Raw genomic sequence first — 16,011 nt, 5'->3', positions numbered from 1 at the left:
AGAGTGAACATGACTTTCAAGAGAGTCATCTATACCCACCCTGGGCTAGTAAAATGACTCTAGCTACCACTAGGGTTTAGTAAGCGTGTTGCCATTAGGTCTTGTAAAACCACGCCAGCAGCCGCAGCTATGGTTTAGTGCATATGTTGCAGGTAGGCTTTCAGTCACAGTGTGGACGAGCTCAGGCTGTCCACACCAGACAGTGGCTGAACCACCCACGGGTTTTACTTCTTTATAGTGCATCAGTAAGACAATCGAGGTGGTTACATATTGCGTTTTTACCACAACCTTGGAGCAGACCACAGAACACCCCCCATGTCCTGCCAGAACACGTGGCTGAGCTCAGGTAGCTGACACATGGAAGAAAGAAGAGGGGAAGAAAACCAAAAACATTAAAGAAAAAAAACTGAAATATGAGGATATTGGAAGGGAACAGCTTCTTAAACTCAAGGCAAGTCATTTAGCATTTGACACCCATGCCTCAGTTACTAGGCATTGCTGCTCAATCTAAAAACATTTGAAAATGACAGGCAGAAACTCAGAAGTGAGATGGCAGCCTTATCAGGTAGGCTAATGCTTTCCCAGTCACATTTCTACAGTAGGTCTACACACCAAGGTGGACAATGCGCAACATTGCTCTGTACAAAAACATTCCTGGAAGGAAGGTTTCAGTAGAACTGACTATTGCAGATATCAATTATCCAGTGACTGTGAAGCTGTGGATAGATTATCAATATGAACAAAGTGAGGATTCGCACACCCTGAGGTCAACATTGACTAGCCAGTCTGAATCCTGTCCGTCCTACTCTTTGTGTTTCACAAAAGCGATCATGTTCTGGCGCCAGTCTGAAGATGCTGCCAAAACCCTCCTACCCTTTCAGGAACGCAGTTCCAGGAGGAAGGAACTTTCAGGCACAGCAGATAAGCCTGCTGACTACAACACTGGGAATGATCCCGATATCCTGTGAAATCTGTGCAACTGGATTGACCTTACAGATATAGGGAGCAGTGGGGTTTGTGTCCAAGCTCATGCCACACACAGGTTTTTATCTCTAGGTAGCCTTCACCTTACTCAGCACAAATAGCAGGCAGAAATCTACCAAAATATTTAAATGCTCAAGTAACCACAGCACACTGCAAGCATGTGCCTAATTAATCAGATTAATCAAAGTTTCTTGTTCAGTAATATGTTGCAGAGCTATGTAAAATCAAAACTGTGATGGCTCAAAGAAAAGCAGCTGGCTCTCTTCGGTTGGAAGACTAACTCTTTTGCCACTCTAAGAAAGTGTTTTATCCGGATTTAAAGATCTGTAAATCAGCTTCCTTATCTAAGGAAACAACACATTGCCCAGTACACTGACATAGCAAAAAACCTTCTGACACTGCCACCACAGATAAGCTATTACAGCATAAGAATTTGGGATACACACACACACACCCCCCAAAAAAAAAAGTTACAGATGCACGTTTAAGTATGTTAGCAATTCTGCTCACCAATTCTCTTGGAGATTTCAGAAACTAGAAGTTTCCAGAGAACTTCAAGTGAGGCAGCTCCTCGAGTTGAGAATCGAGAGGCCAACACAAGATTTAACGCTTACAAATTTTGAGTGTTTCATGAAAAAGTCCGCGTATCCCAGTTACTCTCCCTCCTGCTGCAGTTGTAGAGAATAATCACTAGATGGAGCTGCACAGTCACAAATCTGATTTATGGAGGCTAAAAGTTTGCTGTCTCCTACAATTGCTTGGCCTAAAACTGACATATTCCAGCGCTTCCTGATAACTCATCTTTGAAACATGGGATGAAATGCTTTCATTTACAAAAGCAAAATGTACACAGAGAAAGCGATGGGGATCTGAATGGGGAAAAGAAGGGGGCGGGCGGGAACCAAACAAAACCCAAGAAACCAACAGCACTCACAGCTTTCAAAATCAAATAAATTTTAAGTGAACTAAAAAATATTGTATCTGCCGAGACAGATCATATCTCTTGCTTTGTTCTGCAAGTCAGAAAGCACAGCAGATTCCTTAGTGCTTGACATGATTAGCTGCTGCAAAAGAAATGCAAAGCTATGAGCTTGAGCCTTTGTAAATAAGGTCGAGCACATGCTAAAAATGCAGTGATAGGCAAACCTGTTTCCCTGTAAATGCCCTAGTGATATACTTAATCCTGCACTTAAGATGTACTTACAAAAGAATCTTTTCCTGCTAACTGCACTGACACTTAACAGTTTTGCTAGCATCGGAACATAGTTGAAAAGCTAGCAGCCTAACCTATCAGCACGCAATTCATCTGGCTTTCTAGAGATTAACTACGTGCCAAAGGGAAGTATTACCTGTTTTCATCTTACATCTGGTGAGGCTGAGTTACAGTGCACTCCCTGCCTGCGTATTCCTGGTCTGTGTGCAACGTTGCTAATTTCATCCCCTGCAGAGTGACAAAATGATAGATCTTCACATCTTGCTTGGGTTTTGCAAAATCAGATATTGCCAACACTTCACAAAATGAAAATCAAATCCCCGGCCCTTCTCCAAAAGGCACTGCAGGGTGCTTTCAGCATGTATCAATGTAATAAAACAAAAGCACACAAATTTTTTTTAGCCTGATTCTAAGAAAAGAAAATGGCACAGTCACTGTTGGTTTATGTATCAATTTCCTCAGCGACAGATCAGGCCAGGGAGGAGATCCCTAAAAATCCAGAATGTCAAACAGAGGCAAGGGCACTGCTGTGCCTTGCCAGGGAGCTGCTGCAGGAGGGGGCTGAAACAGGGGCAGGAGAAACCAGGCAGCATTCCCCCTCTCACAGGGGGTCGTCCTTGATCCATTTCACCTGGAAGCTCTTAGTTCTTCTGGTCACAGGACTGAAGCTCCACAAACTTACATGCTTTTTGGTAAGAAATCTGATCATACCTCAACCGTAAAAAACATCCGCGCTAGGGGAGGGAGAGAGCATGTTTCCTGGACTAGCTGGAGGACCAAGCCTCTCACGAGAACATTTCTGTGAACAGCTCCTCCATCAGAGCCCACTGCCAGCTCACACAACACCGCGCTGTGTTTTAAAACAAAGACTGGCACGAAGGCATACCAGGAACAGCCTCTGAGGAGGTGAAGGCACAAGCACCAGGCACTGCTTGTGTCGCTTTACCACCGCTGCAGAGTACGTGCCTCGAGAGGAAGGCGCGCACCCCTTGCGGGATGCCCACGCTCCCCCCAGCCCACCCCGGGGCGCTACGGGCCACCCCAACTCTGCCAAAGCGCCGGCTGCGAGCGCACGCCGGGCCGGCCGCCGCGCCCCGCCTCCCGGGGCCGCCCCGCCGAGGCAGCCCCGCCCCGCGCCCGCCTGTGACCGGCCCGGTCGCGCCGGTGCTAGCCGCGCCATGCCGCTTTTCAGCGTGCCCAAAGAAGTGGCCGTCGGCACGGCCATGCTGGGGGTCGCCTTCGCCACGGGGATGCTCGCAGGTAAGCGGCGCCCGTTCCCTGTCCCCATCCTCGCGTCCCCAGCGGGAGGGGACGAGGACCGCGGCGGCCGGACAGGGTCCCCCCGGCGGTGGGCAGGAGCTCCCGGTTGCGGTCGGGGGAGCATCCCCCTGGGCGCTGCGCCGAGCGGGGCTGCGCTGCGTGCCGGGATTGCGCGGAGCTGGGGCCGTGAGTACGCTGATGCTCTTTGAACCCAAGTCGCTCCCGCAATCCAGCTGCTGCCGCGTGGGGCGGGCGAGCTGCCGGTGGCCCAGCGGAGGCGAGGGCAAGCTCCCGGCCCGGCCCCTACCTGCGGCTGTTCGGCCGGCCCAGAAACGCCGTGGTGGGGTCCTGGTCACACTCTGTTCTGGCGACAGTTTCGCTGTCATTCCCCGGGGTCCGATCCCACTATCAGGCGGGGGAAGGAGGCGGGAGTTGGGTTTGTAATGCAGCTGCTTGCTTGCTTACCCTTTCACTTCAGGCAGGTTGTGGAAACAATCTCCGCTTCAGGGTGATCCTCTGGAAAAAAGAGCCATTAACAGAAAATTAAGTAAAATAAAATCCTTGAAATAAAAGTGTTCTTTAATCGCGATCAACGATCAGATGTGGAACTAGATTTTTTATTGGGTTTTTTTGTTAATTCTTTAAAATGTTTGCCCATTTTGTAAAAGAAAGATTGAGTTCAAAGCTGAGATCAGTTCTGTATTTAAGCAGACAGTTCAGCTGTAGCACCTACTTTTTTTTTTGCACACTAGTTTCATGCTAGGCAAGCCATGGAGCAACAACGGATTTCCTCTGGCTAGAGGGCAGGACACTGTCATTAGGAGAACTAAGGGCTTGAGAAGATGCATCAGCTGATGGCCCTAAAGACCAGCAGCCTCTAGCCATCTAGAAAATAAGGCCCCCAGACTAAGAAAATTGTGTGCCTCATTCATGCTTCTCTCCTTACATTTGCCCTTTGAGGTCTGATGTGGTTACTTATCCTGTAAGAATGACTGCTCATAACCTTCAGATCAGCCACTGAACAGCACAATACCCAAGCCTTTCCTCTTTCAGCCTTCGCAGACTTGGGCTGGACATCTTAAGAGGTTTGAAAAGAAGGGGGTGGGGGGAATAACAATGTAGTCCACTGAGCTGTCTGGCTATATTTCGGTTTCTTTTTTCACTGGATTTTTCAGAACAAAGAACTCCTTAACCTTTAGTAGTACTTAAGCGCTTGTTTTATTTAAGTGGGCAATAACTGAGAAAGATGAAATTTTTTATTATTATTCCCTATTTTTTGGTAGGTAAAAAGTACCCTTCTTTAGGTTTTGGGACACCCAAATCATCTAAGAGTATTATTGGGAAAAGCAGTCCTCTCTGGCAATACATACTGGATCACTCTTTGCGGGAACATCCAATTTTAAAGAAGCTACGACTGGTCAGTATTTTATCCCCCAAAGCAGGTTTTCTGCTCCATGCCCTTACTGTTGTGTTAGGACCTTTTGGTATCACCCACACCTCATCCCCAACTGCTGAACTCAGTTGCCTACACATCAGAATTTGTTTTGAACTGGTAATTCCCAGACTCTTCAATGTTCAGGGCTGCCCTAAATGCGTATTTAATAGTATTGGCATACAGTTTAGATGTCATTTTATCCATGGCTGCCTATGTGTTTGGGCCCCACTTGATTTTGACTGGAACAGATGACTTCTGTTCCTTTTAGCTGGCATATAAGGAAACTAGCTCAGAGGTGATGTCCTCCAGCAGGGTCCAGTGTCAGAGCTCAGACCAGACGTCCCCTGACTCAGGACTGAATCATTTCAAGTAAGACAAACTACTGTATAAAAGCAATTAAGTGTTAAATACTGGAGCTGTCTGGTGGGATTGAGCCCTAGAGGAAGAAAGGAAAGGGGAGGACCAGCTTTTCCATTAAACTTCCATTGCACAGCCCTGCTTCTACCGCTGCCCCCTCCGCACAGCTCCTGCAGCTCTGCATTGCCTAGCCAGAACCGCCTGGTCTGACCTTCAGCAGCAGACTTTAACCTAACATTTCATAAAACCATGCTACATGTCTTGGAGGAATAGGGGCAGAAGCACAAAGGTTATAAATATATATATATATATATATATATAAAAGTGCATCTGTTTATGTAACTTCACAAAAATAAAAGACTTTCACAGTCAAGATTCCCCTGTGGCTCTCATCAGTTACAACTATTGCCGAGTTTGCCACAGCCATGGTAACTTTAGGGCATGCTTTGAATGATGAACTATTGCTTATGAAAAGCACCCCACCCTCCTTAGCTGCTGTTAAATTCAAACCAATTTCTGGCTCATAGGTGTACCACAAAGCCATCTAAAATGAGAAGGGTAGAAGTGTCTGTTTTTCCTGGAGTTTTTCTGTTGTTTTTTTTCCCTAGATTGTTTTGGAGCTTTGGGTTTTGTTTGTTGTGATACATTCTTTTTTTTCCTTTTTTTAGCTCACTGCTGATCATCCCTGGAGTAAAATGATGGTGTCCTGTGACCAGGCTCAGCTTATGGCAAATTTGGTCAAACTCATTAAAGCCAAGAAAGTTATTGAAATAGGTAAGAGTGTCACCTTGTCCTCTCCGTAGTACAATAAATCTCCTGGCTGCACTTCTCCAAATACAGCTGTGTTTACATAAGGTAAAATATCTAAACATAGTGAGGCACCGCATACTTGTCTCAGCTAACAGGTGGGCAAGCTACAGCATAAAAAGCAGCGTCTGATTTGCACTTACTTGCCACTGTACCTGTGCATTCAGTAACTCTGGCATCAGCATGGATGTCTCACAAACTCTGAGGCAATCTGAAAAAGTAAGATCAACAGATCATTTGGCTCTCCAGCAGTTGCAGGACAGGGTGTATTCTTTCCTTTCTGTACCAGTTTCTTGCCAGAAGGAAATGTTTTGCTGCACAGGCCCTGCATCCACACCACCTTCCTTGATGCACCTATGTTAGCAGGATGTCCCAAAGCCAGACTGATGCTGAGCAGCCAGGTATGGGTTCTCAGCATCTTCATTCTTGGCCTAGCTGTTAGTTATGGTGCCCTGGTATTTTGCTGCTGGTCCAGTCCCTTTGACCCAGGATTTAGCTCCACTTTTAAATAAGGGTGTTCCTCAGAGATGCACGACCAGACTCTTCCCTGTATGTCCAGGAGACTTTAGGAGAAAGCCAACATTGAGCTTTGCTAAGAGATTGATTTAAAGAAAAAAAAATGTAAGAAAATTCCTCCAAACCCACCATTACTTTAAATGGAGTGGGAAAACCTTTTGTGTCTGTTGACAAATTGCCCACCTGTTTGGGCAAATCTTTGACTCCTTTGGGGTTTTTATTCCTGAAGAGAGCCCCGTAACTATTTATCTTTTTCCTCCCCCCTCCAATATGGTAAGTGTTGATGACTCTTATGATTTTCCTAGGTGTTTTCACCGGTTATAATACCTTGAATATGGCACTTGTCCTGCCAGATAATGGCAGAGTTATTGCTTGTGATATAAATGAGGACTATGTCAAAATTGGAAAGCCACTGTGGAAGGAGGTAAGCAACATCTCTTCCATTACATGTTCGGGACAGCTGCATTTGCATGTCAAGGGATTTTAGTATCTTAGACTTGCACATTCACAAAGAAGCATTCCTGTCATTAAAGGAAGCTGAGAAAGTTCCATTTGGAAAGACAAAATCAGTGCTATCTGGAACCTAGAAATAATAGGAAAAATATCTGACCACCAGTCATTTCGAGTCCAACAACCAACAGGTTATTTCTTGACTGCTTTGATCAACTCTTTGTTCTTTTCCATTCTAGGCAGGAGTAGAGCATAAAATTGACCTGCGGATTAAGCCAGCAATTCAAACACTTGGTAAGCAACTTAAAATACTTTCCTTTTTTCCCTTCCCTAGAAACAGAAGATGGATATAATGCTGATGAAATCTAAAGCCAAATATGTTTGTGGATGTGATCCCTTTGCTAAAATTTCAGAACTTCAGAAGTTCATAGTTTTCCTACATGCCAGCAGAGAGGAAGAAAATGCTTGTCCTATGTAGCAGGCTGTACTGGTCACTCACCTGTCCTGTCTGTTGCCTTGGTTAATCTATGAAGTACTATTGTCAGCTGCTTCTGGGAAAGCTGATTAAAACAGATTAATTAGACAAAGCCCGATTTCTCTTATCCACTGTCCATTATAAGCAAGTATTTCTTTGTTATAGACAGGAAGAGTTTTCTGAAAGGGTTGAAGTGCAGAAAAAATACGGAAGCCAATATAAAACTTAGCGTATAACAGTTGAATTATGTCCAGAGGACATAATTGACAGTGTCAAATTTAGGATGTGCCAAAAGTATGCAAGGCAAGATGATGTGGGGCAGAGGAAATATTAATAAATATTCTGAAAATGCAAGAAACCTGCTAGGAAAGGAGGAGTCAGAAGGTTTCCAGCAAAGGTGTTTGATAGATCCATCCATAACCTTGTGTTACTCCCAAATTCATCCATCCTTTCTAAAGAGGCAAATATAAGCAGTCTACTAGGATGCACTGTCCTTGAAGTCTGATGGACAGCTTTGTCTAGGCAATGCTTCAGACAAAAATATCCTCTGTTGACAGAGAGGATAAGGGCAGGTGAGGGGGGTGGCTGAGAACTTCAGGAAAGCAGCAGCCGTCAGCCCCTCCGCAACTGGCGATTTGGAGTTTTCAGTCAAGAAGTCCATTTAGGAGAACTTACAATTGCATTCCACTTGCCTTGGCCCAGAGAGGGACTACTTACAGCAGTATTTTGCTGTGATAAACATCTCTGACGGGGTTTGTTCATGACTTGTGTCATGACACTTGATCATCAACAAGAGATTAGCATTTAGAACCTGTTCATAAGTGTGAGAAAAATCCTAATCCATTTAAAAAAACAATTCTGCTCAGTCAGCTCAAAAAAATAGCTGAAGTTGTAGAGTGTGTCCAGTTTCAAACTGCTTGACTTGTTTTTACTGCACCTTTCAGCAGTCCTAGCTGTATCCTGCAGGTTTAGAACTACTCCATGAACTTCCAAGTAGGAAGAACTCAGTAACCGAGTGTTTTATGGCATACATTATGTCTAGATTGGTTTCTGTGGGATAAGCTTTTATAGTAATTAGCTGTAGAGGAATAGGCTGCCTGGTCAAGGCACTAAAACCATTATTTAACGAGAACTTTGACAGAAATGGACGACTGCCTCCTACACAACATTAACCAGGGTCTAACGACTCTTTGTTACTCATCTAGATGAGCTGTTGGCCAGTGGAGAAGCAGAAAGCTTTGACTTTGCTTTCATTGATGCGGATAAAGAAAGCTGCAATGAATACTACGAAAAATGTTTGCGCCTCATAAAGAAAGGAGGAATAATAGCTATTGATAATGTAAGTACTGCAGTTACAGTAGTAGTAGCACAGGGAGTTACTGCTTTTGCCTCTGGGAAAGGAAAAAAAAGTCACAGCGGGATTCTAGTAATGTCATTTCTGACTTGCAAGTGGGTTGCCAATTGCAACACATTTGTTCCGTGTTATACAAAGGAGGCTTTTAAAATTCAACATAAATTCCTAAAGCAAGCTATACAGAACACTGATATAAGCAAGGAATAAAACCCTATAGAAGTTACAAGTATTGTGTTACATTTATGTTAGTACATTAACAGTCTGTGATAACAGAAACTTAGCAATTTTTTCGTAATTCATTACAGAGAATGCTCTGTATTATCCTGATTTGTCTTGTAAAGCATTTTCTACTATGTACAGTACTTACACATGATCAAAAGTAGCACTTGTAATCAGTAACAACTAGTAAGTTATTGATTGATAACTTTTACTAGAACCAAAGAACAATATTAAATTTCAGGCACCTTCAGGGTTATGGTGGCAGCTGGATAGGGGATTTTAAAAATACCTATGTTTAAACACATCTTTTTTTTATTTTGGCTTCTAACGTGCAGTAGAAATATAATTAGCCAGTTCTGTGGACTCCTAATCCCACTTGCTTACGAGAGCTCCATGGCAGAGATAGTTAGAAATCTGAAATAGAATAATTAATATCCGTTTCTAGAAAATATGCAGGACATTTTCCAAAGCTTCCTTTATGGTCCAAGGAACATATTGGAACAAATTAGGTGTATGACATTTCTTTTTTCAATAGGTCCTTTGGGGTGGAAAGGTGCTAAAACCAAGAAAGGATGACTTGGCAACCCAGAGCATCCACCACCTCAATGAGAAACTTCTCAGAGATGCACGAGTCAATATCAGCATGCTCCCAATGGGGGATGGAGTCACATTAGCATTCAAGTTGTAATTGGAGGAAGCCCAGCAGATGGGAAACAACAAGCTGCATCAAATCATCAGGAAAAATGCAGGCAGAGCAGTACCAAAAATGGTCATTTAACCTGTATCTCCACTGGATGGCATAGCCTGGGAAAGTAGACTGTAGGTGCAGCAGGATCCTCAGGACAACCAAGTTCAGAAGGTAGACTTATTTTGACATCTACTATGGTTTCTTATTTTAATTGTAATAAAGTAAATTACCTTAACATGAAGTTGTCTTTGTAACACAGTGGTTGAAAAAATCTCCGTCTCTAGAATGACCGAGTTCCAAGTGAATCAATAAAACAAAGTCATTCTCTATCCTAAAAGAGGCTATTCAGTGGTAGAATACTCAGTCCTAGCATCAAAAGGAAAAGAAGTGGAGTTTACTAATGTTAATAACCATAAGAGAAAAATGGATTTTTAATGAAATGTACATGACATCAAGGAGACTGCTAGCCTTCTCAAACTAACCATATTGAAAGTCACTGGTAATCCTTGAAGGGTACTACGTAACAAGCCTCAAATATACACTCTCTGAAAAAAAAGTTCTTTCTAAAAGTACATCAAAGGACAAACAAGATTTCAAATGCAGGGCACTCCCTAAAACCTTCGTGTGCAAGGACCTGGGTAACAGTGCAGGTAGATTTTTTTATTTTTTTTTTTAAGTCAGAATGAGGAAGAGCAAATGGGCAAGAAGAAAAATGAAACAATTCTTCCTCCTTCCTCTCTCCCTCCCACCTGCCCCTCAAAGCAACAACTTCCTAGAAAGTTGCAAGCGCAGAGCATTGGTAGCAAGTCTACAGAAGGAAAATTATGATTGTATGAGAACGCAATACAGCTGTTAACTGGCTATTCAAATAATTACTGCAAGCAGAGATTCCATTCCCTAGGCAGCATGTAACAAAATGATGTTTTTTCTACGCCCTAGTACACTATTTTCCCTACAGTATTCTTAACTCCTAGTTAGCTTCATTGCTATTGTCATCCATTACTCGTTTCATCCTTGTGCATTCTATAAATTTTTTTATCAAGAAATAGTTTCAAAAGCTCACCTTACCTGAGACCAATGAAATAGACTTAAGGGGGCAGGAGCTGTATTCTGTTCAAGCTAGAGAATGAGAATCCAGCTAATGACTTCTTTCCGTGGTGAATTACAAATAACAATAACTAATTTTTAGGGCTTTTTATTTCACCCTGAAATTTGTATTAAAGAGAAAACCTAATGAAACAAGAAACCACAGCTAGCATTTTACAGACAAGCTCCCCTGGCTGTTGTTTTAGGGGACTGATAACACCAGAAGGATGTCAGGAAAAAGTGCACTTTTGATTTCTTGGCCTCCTGTAGGGATGCCGTTTCAGAGCTAAGAGAATCCTTCTTCCGCTTGCTCAAATAATGCACTTGAATGACTCAAGGCAGTGGGGAACAAAGATTTCAAGTCTCAAAATTGTTAGAGCTGGCTGCTCGGCTCACATTTTTGAAGTTTCAGCTGGGTGGACTTGGGTTCCAAAAAGGGGCAGATATTCAGGGCACAGGTCTTGCCTGTCTCAGACACTTGTGGTAGTATACTGCAGTGAGAGAGCAATGACTAAAGGAAGCATTGCCTGGTGGTTTCAGAGTGGGTCTATGAGTGAGGAGATCTCAATTCTATTTCCGTCACTTCCACTTAAAACCCTGATTCAGCAGAGCTGTCAGGATGTGCTTAAGTACTTTGCTGAATTGAGGACTGGCTGCTGTAAAGCAAAATCCATGCCTGGGAGAAGGCCAGGACAAGGTGCATATGGCCCTTAAATAGGATTTTAAAGAGCGTACAGCTTGCCCAAGCTCTCTTTCTGCGTTTTACCCTCAGAGCTTCAAACCTCTGTGTCTCTTAATTTTCTTATCCATGTAAATGAAATAACACCTTACCAAAGCATTAATGACTATAATAGCTCTCAGATGGAGTGGCTAAAGGGATATACAAGATCATTATACATTTGCATGCAAAGCTGGCCATGTTCTACATTACAATTTTACAGATTTTTGTTATCTGCTTAAGAAGTAAGGGTTACAAGTGCAAAATGGGACACTTGAACAGCTGGGCATCCTCTCAAATATTCCTGCTTTCAGAGGCTGTAGGCTGATAATCACAAGCAAGCTACAAGCTGTTAAGAATACATACCCTGGCCTGAAAAGTACCGTGATAGCCTTTCCCAAACACACAGAAGTCACTGGAAGATTGATCACAAACTCTGTAAGTGTTTTGCTGCATTTCCAAGTTGAAAGAATCTTCTCAGTAAAGCTGAGCCAAAAATGGGCAAGCACCATAAAATACTTTTTTTTTTTTTTTCCAAGAAACTGTCAAATAACAGTTTAGCAACATTCAAAACCAGATACAAACAATCATAGTTCATGAATTCAAAAACTCTGCTCCTTGAATGGTGGGAACTGGCAAAGTCCTCATCACCTGTGCTAGAGCAAAACCAATCAAGTGCCTGAGGCTGAAGCACCATGCAGCAGGCTAGCATTTAGCCTCTGCTTTGGACTCAGCTCCATTTTAAATATGCAGAGCATAGAGCGAGCACTTAATCAAACCTGTCTCCATCCTGATCACCTAATTACCATTAGAAAGAATAGCAATGTGTCCCTAAACTATAGATTGATGAGCCATCTGCAAGCTGAAACAAAGAGCAGAAGGAAGCTTAATTGAATCAAATATTTAGAATACATTACACTTTTATCTTGTAGTTACTCAGAAGCTGGCCTTCTCTTCAGGCTTCTGTCCCGTGCATCTGGAATTCATCACCGCTAACGGCATTTAATCCTTCAACCTTACTATAAAGTGACTGCTGATAATACATAATTACGGCTTAATTCAAGTGGTGAATCAGTTTTAGGGAATTTGTGGGGACAATGGGAATTTAGGCTTTCATTAGGTGGTGACAGTGGACCATAGGAGAATGCAGTGCAAGTCTTTGTCTCTCTCTAATGGCGAGATCATGTATGGAAGCTTATGGGCCTGCTCACCCCTCCCATGTAATACACCTGCCTGAGCTACTGCTCACATTGTAGAGGCTCAGGATTTTCCACCCCTAGAGAGGAGCTGACCTGGGGCCACAGTCGTTGCCCAAACCCTACCACCCAGCTGTTCACACAACACTGACATCTCTTCTAGCTGCAAGGCTTGACCCTAGAGAGGCCAGCACAGGTGACATACATACAGTTGGGACTCACTCAGAAGCAAATGAGGTTGAAGTGTAGTGCTTTAAGGGGGGGGGAGAAAAAAAGAAAATTTCCCATAGTGCAGTAACTCCCAGAAGCCATGAGAATTAAAGCATGTCATCCTAGCTGCCAGTCAGGTATGTCAGTCCCTGCACCAAAGGTGTCATATTCAAAATGGTGTGGTGTGATATTTGGGTGGGTGGTGGGGAAAGGAACAGAAGACCGTTTCAGAGCAGACTTTGCATCTCTACTAGCTAATTAAATGAGCCACCGACACTTGCTCTGCAGTGCTGCCATGCTCCCGCTTTGTGCTGACCCTCTTTGATATACCCAGAGGAAAAAGGAAGAGCGTGAAGCTACCGACAGCATAGAAAACACTCAAGACTCGGGCTGGGTGCTCAGAAGTCTGGAGCGGGCTCCCCCCAAAAAGAAACAACTCACTGTCCAAGGGCAGACACAGGAGTTCCTGAATGCTTAGGTCTCACTTCTGCATTTTCAAGGCTGCAGCTTTTGATCCCACTGGACATGCAGGGGACAAGGTAGGGAGAATCTCACATCACTGCAGGCCTGAAGGAAAACTGGGCTGCTGGGCAGAGCGTAATTTAGAGGCATTTGTTTGAACCTCTGACATTGCCATACCTCCTCCTCCTCAAGCTGTTTGAATTTAGCCACGTTACACAGGGACAGGCTTTCTGCGAATTGCTGCTCATGGAAGACAGTTGGCAAGCTCTTTGTGATAAAGCCCTTAGGATACAGGGAAAGGAACATCAACACAAACCTCACCCAAATCTACTCCTTTGAAGGATGAGCAGCTCCCCACACTCCCCAGAAACCTTGCAGTTCAGACCTGAGGCACACACTGTCTCAGGCACTGCAATCTTGATGATGCTTGGGTGACAACAGCAGCAAGTGCTGTAACTTGCAGCTGGCTCCTTTTTGACGACATAGTCACACAGTTAGCTGCATCCCTGCTTGTGTTCTCTTTATCACTTGAAATCCATCCTAAATGGCCACAACAGAGGGTAAATGAGCTAAGAGGTCAGTGCTGCTTTAAGAGGCTGTTCTCCCTACTAGTCGAGATGAACACAGCTTGGTTTTATCTAACCCACCTACTGAAACTGCACAGGCCTCCTCCAGCCCTGGCATCACCCTTGCACTACCATGAGGAACATGACCATGCTGAATGGCTCCATCCGTTCTTCCAAACAACAGGTACACCAATACGTTCGGATAACCTATGAGCTGCACACACACACGAGATCTGGACCCATCTCTGAGTGGTTTGCAGTACATTTGATTTCAATGCTCATTTCATTTTCACAGAAGCAGCAGCAGCGCTATCGCATCCTTCCCAGAATGAAAATGTAGAAAGCCATAAATAACATGAGAAGGGTCTTTTGTGGAAGGATTTCTGATGAAATCCTAAACAACAAGTACTGAGCAGGAAATTACAAAGCCGATTCTTGCCTCTCTGCACACCCAAGAGTGGCAAAGAATTGTTTCCTACCAGTGAACACTGAAGTTTCTTCAGAGAACTTAAGGTAATAAGGCGTTGGTTTTTTTGTTTCCTCACCCATCAGTTGCTCTGCCAAGCCCTGCCTCAGGGCAGTGGCATTTCTCTGCTGCATGTTTTTGCCAGTGATTTGCACTGGGATGAAAAGCTCTGTGCAAGTATAAAGCATTACCTCTGCATAATTCTAGTCACACACAAATTGGTCTCATGCATTTGCAGCTACTCGTGCTTTCTAAGTCACCTGTTTTATAATAATAATTTTCAAAGGAATGCTTTGAAAAAGGAAATGAACAAACATAAAACCTGTAAAAGAGGGAAATTAATGTGAGATTTCAGACAAGTTATTTATCTTCCTTTTTGGCTTAGTGCAATAGTGTAGGGATAAGCACATAACTAGCTGCTTTAATATTTACTCCTATTATACGAACAGTAAACATCGCTGATAAGTCACTGCTTTCCAGGATTAGATTTCATATTTTAGAGACTGTTTTAAATTAATGCAGAAGCAAACATTATCTTTTTTTCTTATTCATATATTTCCCTAATGAGTTCCAAGCAAATTGTGCCTACTTATATTTTATGATTTTAAATAATTAAAACATTTTATGGAGGCAACTAAAATTCTCCCCAGAGTTAGCAGAAAGATTATTGATTGAACAGATCTCAAGCTACAAGGAAGAAATTATTATTTAGTTTAAAGGCTCATAATATTCTTCCTATTCACCTACTGAAAAACCAAGAGACCACATTTTTACAGCAATCTTTTGAGTTATGCTGGGGTAGGGACTTGAGTTATGTTAGTGAGCTGAAATGAGTAACTTTCTGACATCATGAAATTAGATTTGCAGAAGATAGTTAATGAGACTGTTATTGCTCCTGTCACGAGTAAATGCAATGCCTAACTACTGCATACGCACACGACAACCGTGTTCATTATCCAGGAAAAAGCCTGGTTGTGCATTCACAACACCAAGAATTTTAGTCAAATCCACAAATGAAAAACATCAACAGAATTCCATTGTCAGGGGAGGACTGGTTCACAGGACAGCCAGGCTCTATTTGCCATATCATGTGGCATGGCCACAGGAGTCCATATGGTCATGGCCCAGATGTTACTGGCCTGTAGCACAGCCTCCAATAATAGAAAGGGAGTTTCTACCAGCATGAGAAGAAAGAACAAACCAACCAGCCAAACCACAACAACAAAAAAGAAACAATAAGAACAAACAAACAAAAAAAAAAAATAGAGACAAATGCATTTTAGAACAGGTGCAAAGAAACCTGTAAAAGGAAATAGATGTTTGCAAATCTAAATGGAAACAAAAAACTGTAACAGCTGGAGATTAAATTTAGGCTTATTTGTAAGGAACCTCTTTCTTGTCCATGACGTCACTCACTCATATAATTTAACTGGTTTTTTAGGAAGCAAACATTAGGAGTTTACATTTAAAGCTAAGCAAAACATGTAGCTCCTTGGGCTAGGAAAAAAACATAAATACAAAATTTAGACAAATATGTATTTAAAGATAC

The 16,011-nt window shown here is 43.0% G+C and overlaps 1 protein-coding gene across 3 annotated transcripts; it reads left to right on the top strand.

Moving 5' to 3' along the window:
* Positions 1 to 3,178: 3,178 nt before the first annotated feature.
* Positions 3,179 to 9,993, top strand: COMTD1 (catechol-O-methyltransferase domain containing 1). Of its 3 annotated transcripts, none has more exons than XM_080403238.1 (7): positions 3,309 to 3,457; positions 4,741 to 4,874; positions 5,918 to 6,023; positions 6,878 to 6,996; positions 7,262 to 7,316; positions 8,703 to 8,836; positions 9,606 to 9,993. In XM_080403238.1, exons 1-7 carry the CDS (start codon positions 3,376 to 3,378, stop codon positions 9,756 to 9,758), a joined length of 783 nt encoding a protein of 260 aa, XP_080259364.1. In that variant the 5' UTR covers positions 3,309 to 3,375; the 3' UTR covers positions 9,759 to 9,993. The 3 variants fall into 3 exon arrangements, with proteins under 3 accessions (XP_080259363.1, XP_080259364.1, XP_080259365.1); XM_080403239.1 differs by having other exon boundaries at positions 3,317 to 3,457; positions 4,762 to 4,874; XM_080403237.1 differs by lacking the exon at positions 4,741 to 4,874 and having other exon boundaries at positions 3,179 to 3,457.
* Positions 9,994 to 16,011: the final 6,018 nt, after the last annotated feature.

The sequence above is a fragment of the Falco punctatus genome (genome assembly GCF_963210335.1).
Source record: "Falco punctatus genome assembly, chromosome: 9".
In the NCBI taxonomy this organism is placed as follows: domain Eukaryota; kingdom Metazoa; phylum Chordata; class Aves; order Falconiformes; family Falconidae; genus Falco; species Falco punctatus.
This window is presented reverse-complemented; position numbering and strand designations above follow the sequence as displayed.